The sequence below is a fragment of the Primulina huaijiensis genome, unplaced genomic scaffold, assembly GCF_012295235.1.
Source record: "Primulina huaijiensis isolate GDHJ02 unplaced genomic scaffold, ASM1229523v2 scaffold24871, whole genome shotgun sequence".
Lineage (NCBI taxonomy): Eukaryota > Viridiplantae > Streptophyta > Magnoliopsida > Lamiales > Gesneriaceae > Primulina > Primulina huaijiensis.
Window position 1 is genome coordinate 133,740 of NW_027356090.1, and position 15,550 is coordinate 149,289.

General features: G+C 35.1%; 2 protein-coding genes and 1 pseudogene across 4 annotated transcripts; all 3 read left to right on the top strand.

The window, feature by feature from the left end:
- The first annotated feature begins 4,376 nt into the window (after nt 1–4,376).
- Nucleotides 4,377–7,702, top strand: LOC140967233 (receptor-like cytosolic serine/threonine-protein kinase RBK2). Of its 2 annotated transcripts, XM_073427640.1 has the most exons (8): nt 4,377–4,706; nt 5,120–5,497; nt 5,726–5,977; nt 6,084–6,238; nt 6,338–6,417; nt 6,498–6,633; nt 7,142–7,291; nt 7,389–7,702. In XM_073427640.1, exons 1-8 carry the CDS (start codon nt 4,409–4,411, stop codon nt 7,548–7,550), a joined length of 1,611 nt encoding a protein of 536 aa, XP_073283741.1. In that variant the 5' UTR covers nt 4,377–4,408; the 3' UTR covers nt 7,551–7,702. The 2 variants fall into 2 exon arrangements, with proteins under 2 accessions (XP_073283741.1, XP_073283742.1); XM_073427641.1 differs by lacking the exon at nt 4,377–4,706 and having other exon boundaries at nt 4,714–5,497; nt 7,389–7,701.
- Nucleotides 7,703–9,277: 1,575 nt separating this feature from the next.
- Nucleotides 9,278–14,704, top strand: LOC140967288 (autophagy-related protein 18g-like). Of its 2 annotated transcripts, XM_073427724.1 has the most exons (9): nt 9,281–9,771; nt 10,393–10,845; nt 11,182–11,598; nt 11,714–11,953; nt 12,062–12,865; nt 12,940–13,097; nt 13,421–13,551; nt 14,076–14,270; nt 14,384–14,704. In XM_073427724.1, the coding sequence occupies exons 1-9, from the start codon at nt 9,607–9,609 to the stop codon at nt 14,386–14,388; spliced, it is 2,568 nt and encodes an 855-aa protein (XP_073283825.1). In that variant the 5' UTR covers nt 9,281–9,606; the 3' UTR covers nt 14,389–14,704. The 2 variants fall into 2 exon arrangements, with proteins under 2 accessions (XP_073283826.1, XP_073283825.1); XM_073427725.1 differs by lacking the exons at nt 13,421–13,551; nt 14,076–14,270; nt 14,384–14,704 and adding an exon at nt 13,259–13,412 and having other exon boundaries at nt 9,278–9,771.
- Nucleotides 14,705–15,464: 760 nt separating this feature from the next.
- Nucleotides 15,465–15,550, top strand: part of LOC140967346 (bifunctional 3-dehydroquinate dehydratase/shikimate dehydrogenase, chloroplastic-like) — a 6,631-nt pseudogene continuing 6,545 nt past the window's right edge.

Here is a 15,550-nt window from a genome sequence, read left to right on the forward strand (position 1 = left end):
GCGTGCATCACTTCATCTATGAGCAATGTGTATTACGCTAGTATTGTTTGGTTGCTTGGAGTGTGACATGAGAACTTACCACAAAGTTTTAACAATCAGCGTGAAATCAAATCAAGCCGATCTAGCTCTGTTCATATATATCTTCATATAATATACACGTATATGTGTGTAAAATCTAATAAAACTTCGCCTCCTGACTCAAACTCTCTCTCTTCTTTTATGGATGCCGTTTATTGGATTTTACACGAAGACTTGTATAATCTTACCTATTATCAAAGAATTTAGTTTCTCCTGAAATTTGGTCGTCCACTTTTCAAATATCGATTATAGATTTGGAACTGAAATTTGGTGGTCCACTTCTCAAATAATTAATTTTGAAGTTATCTGTCCCAAGTCATCAACTTCAAAGTATATAAACCACAAAATAATGAATATAGAAGAACAAGAAGCCAAAAATATCTTTGAACTCGTAATTACTGTGTGTTCCTAATAAGGACAATTCTAACTCTGACCTTTTTCTCTTTGTTCAGAGTCACCATTTTTAAATGAAACTTACTTCAAATTGGAGTATACATTTTCAGAAAACTACAAATTTTGATGTCTAAATTGCACGCATCATTTCTCTCATTCATGTTTTAAAATCCATCTATTGGGATATATAAAATGTCAAATGCTCAAAAATACATATGTAGAATTGTAAGAGAACATTTTTCCCAAAGGCATATCAAATCCTTAAAAAAGAGAATTTATAGAACTGATACACAAATCCGGTGCTTTAGGAGCGATGTCGCAAAGAAGCGTTTATAATGTATTTCATTATACGACTGCACGGTGGATTCTTAGGATTCGACGAATCATCCTTGAGTTTTGAAAAACATGCATCTCCCTAGAATGGCAGGTAGTTGCCAAAAACAAAATCAGAATGAAGAGATGTTATCATGAAGAATTGGTTGCTGCATGAATCTGTTCCAGAGTTCTGCCTTTGGTTCCAGGGACAAATTTGATCACAAACACAATGGTCAATGCGTTGATTGCAGAATGAAAGTTCCTACATGCAGGTAAGGTTCATTCACAACAAGTATGAGGTAATTCTTCTCAGGCTGTAGAGAAGGGATGTGGTCGATCTAATTCTTGAGAAACAATAAAATCTAATGTTAAATTCAATCAGTTAATGAGTTTCGAGTTTCGACCTTGTAAGTAAACATAGAAGAGAAAAATACTCATTCTCAATATAATGTACACCAATATAAAGTGGAGAAAATACAATGGAAAAAAAATTACAAAATATGATAATCATGGAAATACTATCATAACTCAAACAATCACTAAAATATGAGATTCTAGCCGTGTTTTCCTCTTGATTTATCGACAGACCTCATTTTTTTCCTGAAAGCATGTTGAGCTACTCCAGCTCGTGTTTAACAAGTTTGATATTTGTAAACATCAGTCAAGCTCGAATTCAAAATTTGACAATATTTGGAATTACTGAAATTTAGATCGTTGTTCATAAAATTTTGTTGAAAAATACATCTAATGTGTAAATGTTCAAAACTTATCACCGAACTCGAGTAGCTTGACTGAAGTGTTGGGAAAAAAACCCAAGCTCAAGTTGAGTTTTGATGGAGTCACTTGGAAGCTACTCACGAGCGAGTTGATCGGCCGCTTGTATTCATAATTAGTTAAACGGATGATGTTGAACTATGATAAGGCTGGGATATCAAATTTTGCTCCTGAGACTGCAAATTTTATGTTTAAACTTCATTAGAAAGTAGTTGCTTACCATAGGAGCTCCAGCTCATGAGAAAATTAAAGGTCAAAGTGCAAAGTACAAACCCATGCACCGAACCAGTTCACTAGTGTTACAAGGCTTCCTGCAACTCCTTTGATGAAAGGAAAACCGACTAAAATGCATAACAGATGTATAATAACCTTCAGAAAAAATGAACTCCCAGTTAGAAGACACCCAAGCACCAATCCTGCTCCAGAAATCTGCAGGGAAAAAATGCATCTTTTTTGCTTTTTTTAATAGTGTAAACATAGTGTTTTGTTGCTGGGATCAGCAACTGGTGTATAAATGGTACCACAAGAGACGGTTTTCTTCCTGCTTTATTGATGATAAAGGCACCAGGTGCAGTGAGTATGACCTGACAGAAGATTTTGTATGCAAATTGAGCAAAATCCACAGAATCGCTTTCTTTGTTTAGTGAAATAGCTTTGCACCTCCAATAATTGACAGTGTGGATCTAGTCATCTAAATACCTGAAGAATGGTGCAGCTTATAGTTCCCACATCGGCTGGAATCTTGTGATTTTATGATCCTTCGAGTTTGTGAAGGCGAATAGAAAATATAAGAACTCACGTGTAGATACAGATTCCATTGATTCCTCTAAATTGTTGACACACCATTAGTCCTACTATCTGCGTGACAATTTATACGTTATGCTGACATTAAATTAACAGAACTTAATGCATAGTAAGGTCACACGAGTACTAACGTAAGAAGAAGAAGCATTTTACCGTCACTGAACGCAGATATCGTTTCTGAAACAAATCGAGCAGTTTAGGTTTAGGAAGCTTTTCCAAAGTGTTTATGTAGTCCTGGCAAGAAAATACGTTTAGCTTATATAATTCTTAATTTGAGATGTTACTATTCATGCTACAAGTTATTCTTTTGAACAATTCATGCTCCAAGTTTTAAATGTGTGTGTACTTGAATTTCAGCTGCCTCCTCGGATATGTCAGCATTCTTGCCTCGAAGTCTTCGTAACGAAGGTTCAAACTTCTTTGGATTTCCACTTTTGCCTGGTAACTTTAACTAATTAATTTCTAAACATATTTCTACATTAAAACTCCACTCCTATGATGATATTTATAGTGAGTTCACTTGTTAACTTCCCTGTTTGTCTTTCCATTTTTTTAACAAAAAGCCAAGAAGGCATATATTTTGTCTACCAAAGGAAAATAAACGGAGGGGGATCGATCGAGCAGGCCTATATTTTTTGAAAATTATTAAATCTAACCAGATATAATTTCTAAATTTTATTTTCATTAAAAAAAATCCAATATTGATTTCTTGAATTTGAATAAAAAAATAATAAAATATGTTTTTATGCTTTGATGCATGTCACATACTTCATTAATGAACATATTATATATGGTTTTAAATTATAGTACAGTATAGTAATTTTGTGCTTGAATATTCCATCCTTGTATCTTGCAGTACTTGAAGCTTTGAGGGCTTAATTTTTATTTTTTAATCTTTGCAAGAGAAATGTAATTTTTATTAGGGACATATATATANTATGTTAATTGAGGTATAAGTTTTCTTGCAGTGTGCTAAATACATTATATGTATGTGTCAAAATTTATTTAAATAGAGGGAAAAAAAGCAAGAACAAAATTCAAAATTAAAGAGAAAAATTGTTATTTATCGTTTAATCATAATTTTAATCAGTCAAACTAAATTTAACTCAATATGGGATTATATTGGAGAATTTATCAAAATTTTGAGAAATATATAAACTCACGCACATACATACATACTATATTATAAGGATTTTGGCCCTAAAACTATCTTTGTAATATCAGTTTGTTTTCCAAAAATACTCTTCCCCATGTATAATACCATTATATTTTTAAATGAATAGATAAACAAAATTGAAATTTAGCCATTAACTTTGCAAAAACTTTTGACCTTAATACTAACTTTTTCATGTGATTTTTTTTTTCCAAAATACCATTTCTCCTTTTATATCATTATTCAAACAAACTTTTTTAAAAATTGAAACTAAATCATCAATTTTGAATTTAAAAAATATTATTGTAACATCATTATAATTTTAGATTACAATACATATAAATTATATTTATATTAAAATTTAATTTATGTGCAGATAATTCCCAAATTCTCATAATATCATCATTTTTACAAGAAAAAAAAATCTAGCAAAATTGAAAAATTGAAACTCAATTATTCATTCATATTTAAAAATTTACTTTAATATTATTATTTATATTTTATTACAAAATTTAATGTATATATAAAATTATAGTTTAATTAATTTGAGTAGATCTTCTTCTGAGACGGTTTCATTGATATTTTCTCGTAAGAGTTATCATTCCGATAAATACTTATCCATGAGATAAGTTAATCCGATTAATATTTAAAATAGAAATTAATATTTTCAGCTTGAATCGAATCGAGTTAAAAAAATATCTCATCAAATTAATTCATAATACAGATTACAGCCTCAATTAACTTTTGTGAATTAATTTAAATGTGCGGAAATTCGTGCGCTCGTGGGATAACATGGGAGGCGTGGTTCCTTAAATAAATTAAACGAGCAGCCGAGCCAAACGTCCACATAAGCGTCGGCGGCCACCTCTGCATCTCCCGCCGCTGCCACCCATGCATGCATCTTCCCATTGTTATCTTACTACAACTAAATTTCCAATTTTGTTTCTCTTCAAATCAAATTTATGGGTGGTTGGTAGGGATGGAGTAAACCCAAGATTCTTGTCTTTGACGATACCTTCACATAATTATTGCCACTTTCATTCCTTCATGCACACATCGAGTGTGCATCTGAAGGCAAAAATACTCTATTTGTTTAGAAAACGATCAAAAAAATCGCAAGCTTGGCTTTGGAAAACCACACAGAAGAAATCCTCTGTTTCTGTCTGCTTCAGTATTCTACTCTACGGTGGTGCGTATGCTTTTCCACGATTCTTAAAATGTCGAGCGAGAAGTATTTATTGATGGGTTTTTCTGATTTCTCACTTACTGTGTGGTCTGTGAGCACGTCTGATTTTTCTAGCCTGCATTTCTTAGGGTGATTTGGGTCTTTTGTAATGTGCTTTTTTTGTTGAATCTGAGATTAATTACTCTCTGGGATTTCTTGAAATTCATGTTTATTTCTGTAAAAGACTAAAAGCTGATCCCTTTGTACCTTTTTTTTATAGGATTGGCTACATTTTTGGGATAAAAAAGACAACTTTCTATTCGCAGGAACAGCTTGTCCCTTTCTTTATAAACATGTAATTCGAATCTTATAACTATATATGTTCGCAATAATGAAATCTGTTTATATGTTCTTGGTGGAACTGGGAATATGATCAGTAATGGAGATGGAGAAAGATAAATCAAAGGCCTGTTCCCCTGATACTGTGCTTGAGGACTTCCTAAGAAGTGCTGAATCTGAAACAGATTCCTCCAAAGCTACAAGTACGTCACAATCCGAAGTTCAGATTGATCCGAAACCGGGTTCGAGATGGGCCGAATTTTTTCAATTATTGAGAGTTAAATCCAAAGGGCAGTTAGCCACATTGCATTCCCTCAAATCCCTCAATTTATCTAGAAGATTTAGCAGTAGTACTGAAGAGGAAGTTTTAGGGGTGACAAGTGCGGTATTAGATCCTCATCTGAACTATTTCAAGCCTCAATGGAAGAATTTTACCTTCTCAGAACTCCAGACAGCAACCTGCAATTTTTCCCAAGGTTAGCTTTATGATACGAGCGGGCTGGACCAAGAGGGTCGAACGAAAAAAAAACTAAATAATTTTGTGAAAAAGTGAGTTTTTCGACCAGAAAAGTGCATCTAGTCGCCCCTAGTTCGAATTATTGGCCTACCCCTTGTGTCTATTCTGATCAAATATATTGATAAGAAATGGCCCTCTTTATGAAATCTTGTAAATCATGAGTGTGAGTGTGTGTATATGCATATAGGATATTTGATCGGGAAAGGCGGTTATGCTGAAGTCTATCGAGGTTGTTTGAAAGGGGGCCAGCTTGTTGCGATCAAGCGTTTGATTAAAGGCCTAGCGGAGGAAAGAATCAATGATTTTCTATCAGAACTTGGCATAATGGCTCACATAAATCATCCAAACACTGCTAAATTGATGGGTTACGGCGTTGAAGGAGGGGTGTACCTTGTTCTTGAGTTGTCTCCCCTTGGAAGCGTGGCTTCTATGCTTCACAGTTAGTTCACCTTATCCAGATCCGCTGTTTATTGTTCTGACACTTGTTGTAAGTTTTTGGATCCAGATTTTCAATTGTTTTTCCTCATATTTTTGTGATAAAATAGATAGTAGAGAGAAGCTCAAGTGGGATATTCGGCACAAGATTGGGATAGGCACAGCAAAAGGATTGCTGTACCTTCATGAAGGATGTCAGAGAAGGATCATTCATAGAGATATTAAGGCTGCAAATATATTGCTTACGGAGAACTTTGAACCTCAGGTATATCAATGAGTGACCCGAGTTATAGGATATCAAGAAATTGAAAGTAATTTTACAAGGTTTTTAGTTGAATCTACCTCAATTATTGCTTTGATTCAGATTTGTGATTTTGGGCTAGCTAAATGGCTCCCAGATCGATGGACTCACATTACTGTTTTAAATGTTGAAGGCACTTTCGGGTTCGTGGAATTTAACGTTAATCAATTCTTGTCGACCCATTTTTGTAGAATGATTTAGTGCTAATCCATTGTTGCTGCAGGTATCTAGCACCTGAATTTCTAATGCATGGAATAGTAGATGAAAAAACTGATGTATTCGCTTTCGGGGTTCTGCTGTTGGAACTTATTTCTGGGCGTCGAGCACTGGATTACTCTCAACAAAGCCTTGTTATGTGGGTATGACTAGCTTATCTCCAGTTCACATATAATCCTAAAAATGTAATGATTTTGCTTGAGAAATTAGCTAAATTGTCGAGCAACTCGTTTCTCAAGATTCGAATCTTGGCTTGAGTAGGGGTGCAAGCAACCCAAGACCTAGGCAAGTAGTTCCAAAGAGTTTCTATCAAAACTTGGCTGGAGGGAACACCAACCTGAGTCGAACTTTGGCTTAATATCTCAGGGTTGAATGCTTGTTGTCTCTGGCTCAAATAATATTTTTCATTTTTCTAAATATTATCTGAACCGTTAGTTTTCACTTAATTTTATTAAGTTAATTTCAAATTTGAGATCAATTGATGCTTGATAAAGTTGAGCTTGTCGTGCTCAAATTACTCCGTCCAGTGATGATTTTTTTCCCAGAATATAGTGCAACCAGAGCTCGATTTTGCTCGAGCGCACCCTAGTCGGAGCAACATTGTTTAAACGTAAGCATCAAATCTTTGTGTTGTTATTTCTTTTGTGCCAGGCTAAACCTCTGCTAAAAAAGAACCGAATCAGAGAACTTGTAGATCCCTCACTTGGTGATAACTATAATCCCGTACACTTAAATCTCATGATCCTGGCTGCTTCATTATGTGTCCAACAATCTCCAATTAGGCGCCCTCGAATGAGTCAGGCACGTATCATTTAAGTAAACATTTATCAACCCATGTTGCGATATTACATGAAACACGAGTTCTTATATTTGATTTTGCATTTGGTTATTAATGCAGATTCTGCTGCTTTTGAGAGGGAGCTGTGGCAGCCTAGAGCTGATGAGAAAATGTAAGAAGCTGTCAAGTTGGAAGAACTATTACAAAGAGCTTTTTAGTGCAGAAGAATACAGCTTCAGCAGAGACTTAAATAGTTTGAATCTGCAAACACACAACCCTTAAACGGGTTTTTTCCATACTTTATGTATTTGACACTTATCTTTCTTTCAAGTACAAAAATTATAATATGTCAAATGAGGTAAGTGTTAGTACATAAAACACGAGAGGTGAATACTAATAACTCATACTTAAACTACATTACATTATGTTGATACATATATAGGATTATCGGGGGCTCGTCGCCTCGAATTTTATGAATAATATTTGAAAAGACATATTTTGGGATTCAAGTCATTAAAGAGGCACGAGGGCAATGTAAATCGACATAATATATTCAGTTTTGGAAATATACTGAATGAGATATTCTTTTTATGGTGTGAGTATCATAGATTCCATTCCGGATTTTCGATTTCCAAAACTATGAAATATTTACTATTTTATGTATGTAAGAACCATTTAACCATGTTTTGTATATTGATTTTTGGAAGGAAAAAAAATTGTGATATATATGTGGAATTAATTTTACTATACATGTCCCTTTCCCTAAACCGTTGGGTGGTCATTTAATTTACTGCAGCATCAACATTTAATAGTGCAAGACTGATCAAACGGTACAATGCATTTGGTTCATCAACTTAATTAGTCTTTATTACTTTTCCCTTTTGCTATATTTTTTTATTAAATTAAACCCTACCATAAATTTTGACCTAGAGACCTTAATGAAGGTAGGAAATTTGTTTGGTTTGACTGAGGGAACTTCGACTAAAAATTTGAGTGGGCTTAACGAAATTAGAAATGAAAAACCGATATCACACGCATTTAGACAAATTCCATGTCATTTTTGAATTATATCCAAGATTCCAAACGTTTTACCAACAATAACAAGAATCAAATTTTCTACTTGATTCAAGAAGGAACAGGCCTATTATCAAAGGAGTGGGTGATTTACTATGTTTTCTCCCTTTCCCAAAATATGGATAGAGAGGGCACATGCCATTTTCTTGCTAACTTGTTATTTCATACATTCATTGCGGGGAGACTAGATGACATTTTAATAATAGTAGGTCTCTTGTGAGATGGTCTCACGAATTTTTACATGTGAGACGGGTCAACCCTACCGATATTCACAATAAAAAATAATACTCTTAGCATAAAAAGTAATACTTTTTCATGGATGACCTAAATAAGATATATGTCTCACAAAATACGACCCGTGAGACCGTCTCACACAAGTTTTTATCTTTTAATAAAGTTGCTAATTGTGACATTTAAGTATGTTCTCATCGTGTATATTATAATTAGTGTGTGATTTGGGGTTCTTTTTACATGTATTTAATTGTTCTAATTTTACTTTTTTTAATAATAGAAAGATATGTTTAGATCAACGAGAGCTAGATATACGTTATTTTCTTCATAAACTTCAATTTCAATAAGTAAATGTAACTCTTGTATTGAGAACAAACAAGTATAAATTGTGTGTATGTATGCTTCAAGTTTTTATTTGTATAACAAAATAGATATGTAATAATTTTTTTTTAAAAAAAAATAGAACGAGATAACTATACAAAATTATTTTTATATTTGGAAAATAAAAATAAACAAATGAATGATAATCTCTTTTATTTTTTCCTCTTTATAACTATTTATGTTATGACTCTCATATAATTATTTATAATTATGATATTGTCTATTTTTTTTTTGATGTAAATCAAATTAGTTATAAAAAAATTATATAAACACGCATTATTGGTAGTAATAAGAATAAAAATGATTTTAAATGAATGTAAGGATAGAATTTCTTAGAGCGCAAACAACGAGAGAAGCGGAGGAGATCGCGTGCGTGTATAAATACAGAAACAGTGAAAAGAAAGCACGCGCTTCAAGTCAAAACTCATAAATTTTTACTAAAACAAGGAAACGAAAATCGAATATTCTTGCGAAATGGTGTTCCCGTTTATCCGACGATCGCAGAATTTTGATGATCGACGGCGGTAAGTATTGCACGTCGGCCAGTGCGGCGGAGCACGACGGCGGTGGAGTTGAATCTGGAGTTACTCGTCAGTCGGTGGTGGTTGGGAAAGGCTGAGAGGATAAAGTCTGAAGGATTAATCTTTCAAAAATGAGACGAAGCAAGGGGAAAAACAGCAAATTGCTGCCTTATTCTTTGAGAATTATTTCGTCTTGTATCAAAACGGTATCGACGAATGCTAGCACCGCAGTGCGGTCTGCCGGTGCGTCTGTCGCCGCCTCCATTTCTTCCTCTGGAGACGATCGAAAAGAGCAGGTCGGCATTTCTGACATTTTTTTAAATCTTGTTGTCTGTATTCTGCTTTTTCTCTTCATGTAGTAGTTAGTTTTGTAGGTGTTTGATTGTGTTGGTTTCTTTACTTTTTTAGTTAGTTCATTTCGTTGATGTCTTGATTGAATTTGAGCACTAAATTTCCGAGATAATTGAGTTATTTTTTAAAATTGTATAAACTAGATGAGTCGTTTCAGAACTTAATCTTAGATTGTGAAAATCTTTATTGTGATAGAAAAAATTAATTTACGGAATTGAACTTTAAATCGACATCCTTCCAGTAAGACCGCATAATCAAATTTACTTTCGTGAACTTGTAGAGAAAGAGCATGCTCTAGAATTCAAGGAACTCTGTAGGTCAAGGGATTTAATTTCATGGTGATCGAAATGGTGCCAATTGCCTCAAAAATCATGCCACAGAATGAATAGGACGAGATTTTGTTATGCTCTCATTGGACCTGTTTACTAGTGCAATAATAATCTTTTGCCTTTATCCGGTAGTAAGAGCTTTGCATCCGGTTTATGAGTCTTGTGTGTTTTCTTATAATTGGGTATTTTCGGAGCGCTTCTCTACTTGTTCTGGATCTGATCCTCTGTGTTATTCAGGTATTATGGGCTGGTTTTGACAAATTAGAGCTTAGTCCAACAGCCTTGAGGCATGTCTTATTGATTGGTTATCTAAAGGGTTTCCAAGTTTTTGATGTTGAGGATGCCTGTAACTTTATTGAACTGGTTTCAAGGCGTTACGGACCAGTTACCTTTTTACAAATTCTTCCAGCTCCAGCAAATTGTAATGGTGCTGAAGTGTACAAAAAATCACATCCTATGCTAGTAGTTGTTGGTGGGGACGATAATGAAAGGATCACTCGGCCTCAGAATACTCGGTCTTTCACTAATGGTGCAACAGAATCATCTATAAAGAGCTCGTTTGACCCCCCATCTACTGTTCGATTTTACTCAATGAAATTGAATGAATATGTGAAGGTGGTTGATTTTAAATCTGCAGTGTTTATGGTTAGATGCAGCCTACAAGTGGTAGCTATTGGTCTTGAAGAACAAGTATGAATGCATTTTTGTCTGTAACTTGTCCTTTAGTTTTCTCTTCTCTTCTTGTTTGCATCTCGGATACTGGCTGTGGTGTGTTGTATTTGGATTATACTCTCATTGGCCTGGATGGTACATGGCTATATAGGAAATTTTTTATGTATTTATCTCGTGGTGTTTCTCAAATAAAGTATTTATCGTGTGTGTGCAAGAGTGGTTGAAATTGGTTTCAAGTGTATACTTTATTCACAAGATAGCTTTTGAGAGTGCATGCCATTTATACATTTGAATCACATTTCGAATGAAACTTGACTACAGGTCTGACAGATGATTGGGTTGTTTATTGAGCAGGTATATTGCTTTGATGCACTTACGCTTGAGAAAAAATTTCTCGTGGTCACCTATCCTGTTCCCCGATCCAGAGAGCAAGTACCTGTTGGAATGGGGGCTGGGTATGGTCCAATGGCTGTTGGACCTAGGTGGTTGGCTTATCCGCCTAATCGCCCATTTATGTTAAATACGGGCCGCATGAGTCCAAAGAACCTTTCTTCTAGTGTTAGTCCTTCCACATCTCCAGGGAATGGAACCCTGATGGCTCGTTATGCAGTGGAATCCAGCAGACACTTAGCTGCAGGCATACTTACCCTGGGTGACATGGGTTATAAAAGACTATCCAAATACTGTCCTGAGCTGCTTCATGAGAGTCCTAGTTCTCCTGGTTGGAAAATTGGGAAGCTAGCAGCATCTGAACCAGAGAATGCTGGTGTGGTAAGTTCATGGCACTGTTAACATTATCATGTTCATTTTTATCTCTTTGAAATTTATTATAGAAGATGTTAGGTTTGACCTTTTAGCACTACGTACATTAATTTGTTTACTGCAGGTAGCTGTGAAGGACCTTGTTTCCTCGGAAGTTATATCACAATTTAGGGCTCATACAAGTCCAATATCTGCTTTATGTTTTGATCCAAGTGGGACTCTTCTCGTTACTGCTTCTGTACATGGAAATAAGATAAATGTTTTTAGGATCTTGCCTTCTCATAAAGGCAAAGGATCAGGCTGTAACGACTGGAGCACTTCACATGTGCATCTTTACAAGTTGTATCGGGGTATAACAACTGCTGTAAGTATATGCAAGTGTCCATTGTTAACCATTATTCTCAAGTACCATCTTCTTTTTTCCAGAAAACTCAAGGTTTATGAATTTCTTGATTCCTTTTTTTTTTGACAGGTAATCCAGGACATCTGTTTTAGTAAATATAGTCAGTGGATTGCTATTATTTCATCTAGAGGAACTTGCCATATCTTTGTTTTGTCCCCTTTCGGGGGAGACGATGGTATTCAAGCTTTACAGACTCATGAGCAAGGTACCTTGCTGTATTTAGCTTCATCTCCACCGTGGTGGTCTACTTCATCTTTCACCACAAATGAACAACATTATTCTCCTCCGCATACTTGTACCCTTTCTATTGTCACCCGGATAAAATGCAGTGACTCTGGCTTGCTTAATTCTGTAAGCAATGCTGCTGCTTCAATGGTTGGGAATACAAGTGTACCATCTGGAGCTATTTCTGCTGTTTTTCATAATTCTAAGTCTACTGGTTCTTTGGATGTTCTTTCGAGCTCCAATGCTTTGGAGCACATCTTAGTTTATACCCCATCAGGCTTTGCTGTTCAATATGAAATTCAATCACCATTAGGGGTTGAACTGAGCGAGTGTAGAACCAATTCCTGGTCAACTGCACAAGTGAACCCACAACACGAAGAATTCAGGGTCAAAGTTGACCCTGCACAATGGTGGGATGTTTGCAGAAGACTAGATGATCTCGAAATTGAAGAATTTTTATCTGGCATCTTTCATGGAGAGAACGCTTATCTTGACAACTCTAAAATTGATTCCCAGGAGGAGTGTTCTGGGAAAAAGGAATTGGTTAAGAGTGACACGATGAAATCTGCAGAAAGAACACCCTGGTATCTGTCTAACGCTGAAGTGCAAATAAACTCTTGCAGATTACCCATATGGCAAAAGTCAAAGGTACATAGTCTTGAGTTACTGATACCTTTGTGTTTTATTGTGGGTTTCTGTAACTAATTTACACGGTTTGCTAGATACATTTCCGTGCAATGGAACCTCCACGAGTTGAATGTTATTTTGGTGGGGAGTTTGAAATTGAGATGTTGACTTCACATGAATTGGAGATAAGACACAAGGATTTGTTGCCAGTATTTGACCATTACTCTAGTGCAAGGCCTGGATGGACTAGCCGGTGAATATCTTATCCTTGGTTCTTATGCATTCTTGATTATTTCTTGTTTGGTTTGTCCATGGATATTGCTGCAAATTTCCAGTTTGAATGGAATATTTCTCTCATCTACCATATTTCACTGAATGCACCTAAGAGATTAATTTATTATGGTCATTTTGTAGTGCTGCACTTTTTTCATAATGGTACTTTGCAAGATGGCTACAGGTTACTGTTTTCTCTTTTTATCGCCCCCTCGATAAATGTATATCATCTGATACCAAAGTAGGGACAGCAATCCTGGTTTATGTACTTACATTTGTATTTTACTTGGCCGTTTAACATAGATCCGTGTCGTCTGATGGGCGATATCATAGTGCTTCCACTGATAGTTGTCAAGCTAGAGAGGCGACTGGTGGCCCACGTATTATTTCTCATTCAAACCCACCATCAGATAGTTCTACTGAAAACTCAGGAGGTAAGATACTTTTTTCATTGATGTCTTTTGCGCAGCATACTTGTGAAATTATTTAGCTTCTGTTTCTTCTTACCTAAATTTGAGAAGCTTCGTGTTTTCTGGTTGCATTTGGAGGTGACAAGTTCTTCTGCCAAGCTTGTGGATGTTTTATTTGCCTTTAATTCGCAGGCAGTTATCCTCCTGAAGTTAGAAGACTGGACTAGTTTATGTATCTACTGAAGTACAATATCACATCAAGTGCGAAGTTCATTTTCTTCCCATTTTCACCACAATCCTTCAGAGAACAGAGAATTATCTTGATTTTGATCACCTGAACTTTTATAAAACTCTGATACTACTTAGCCATTCTGCAAATGCCTTAAACATAGTAAAGAGATAAGGGTCTGATATCTAGACCCATCTCCCCCTTTTCCTCCCATAGATTTTACAATATCTAACACTGCTTTAGTGTCAGTTGCCCTCCTGAAATCAGATTTCATGATTAAATGTGGTGGAATTCTGACCCGTTGTTTTTGTGCTTTCAGGGATGGAGAAAGCAGAAGATTTTGGGCATTTCTTCAAGGAAGGCTACTGCAGTAAGCCAGAGTTAGGCGGATACCACGACTCAACTGAAGTTGCAACCGAAGAGGTGGATGACACTGGTGCTAGCAACACTCACGATGAGGAGGAAAAATCTGAGGAAGGATGGATCGGTGGGATGTTTGATTTTTCCGAAGATGGTAAGAATCTACAGCAACAATGCCGTCATCCGGTTTCTCTTCAATTCATAGCCTATTTGTTAATTCCATTTCCATGTGGCAAATCTTAGCTTGAATTCTTCCATTAATCGCAGGTTGATCGAACTGGACAGATACAGAATAAATGGTCATGGCCCTGAGATTTGACATTGGAACTCGAGCACAATACCAGGTAAGTTATAACCCAGGCTCGTCCCTATTTGTGTGTATATTCATGTTTGTCAATTAGCAATTCTTGAAATCCTGGAAAGGGTGCATCAAGTAAATTAAGGATTTGATTCGGGGGACGCTCACTCAATCATGTACAGTCTTATTTATTGTTTCTGCACAAGTCGGTTCCCATCTGTATTGACATTTTTTAATTAAAAAAAAAGATAAAAAAGGAAATGAAAAGCAGACAAATCACAGTTTAGTCATTGGATCTTTTTCTTTAACAGCATTATCCGTTTTGCCATCACTTTCCATAGTTTAATGTGTTAGGAGTTGATGCCAAATGTAATTTTTTATTATTATTATTATTATTTATATTTATTTGCCGTCAAATGCAATATTAATTCAAGATATGTATCCTGCAAAGTGAAAACCACCATTTATATCATTAGATTAGCTGAGTGGTCACAATCTTATGATTTTTGGGTTTGCATTATTTAAAAACTTTATCACTCAGTCAAATATGGTTGTCACTTTACGTCTACATGAACGTTTACGTTATTTTTTTGGGATTCATAGGATATTCTATGCTCCACCGGGTACATCCACCATTCCATTTGTTGTGCTATATCCGGTGGACCGTAGATAATCCGAGATTCATAACTAGTGTATCTTTTTGTGTACGGTAAATATTGAAGTAAAGTTAAACATGTGTTGAAATGATTTTTTTAAAAGAAAACAATCAATTTTTTTTTTATTTTTGCTTTTTTAAATCAACATTATTTAGTGTTTTTTTTATTTGATGGTACTTTTTCTGTTTCTATATCTATATTTTTAATAAAGTTTATTTATAAAATATATTTTGTATTTTAATATATTTTTAAGACAATGATTTTTTGATTTGAGGGCTAATAATGGTGGGTGGTTTAAAAATTGATCACATAATGCTCCATTAACACTTGGTTGTAGGTCCTTTGGTAAATTTTAATAGTGAAATCATGAAGAATTAATTTTTTAGGTGGAGGAATGTGGTAAGTAGGGAGGTTGATTGTGAAATTACATTTTGCAGTTGTTGACTTAATGCTTAATGGAAAACTGTTTTTTTTTTTTTT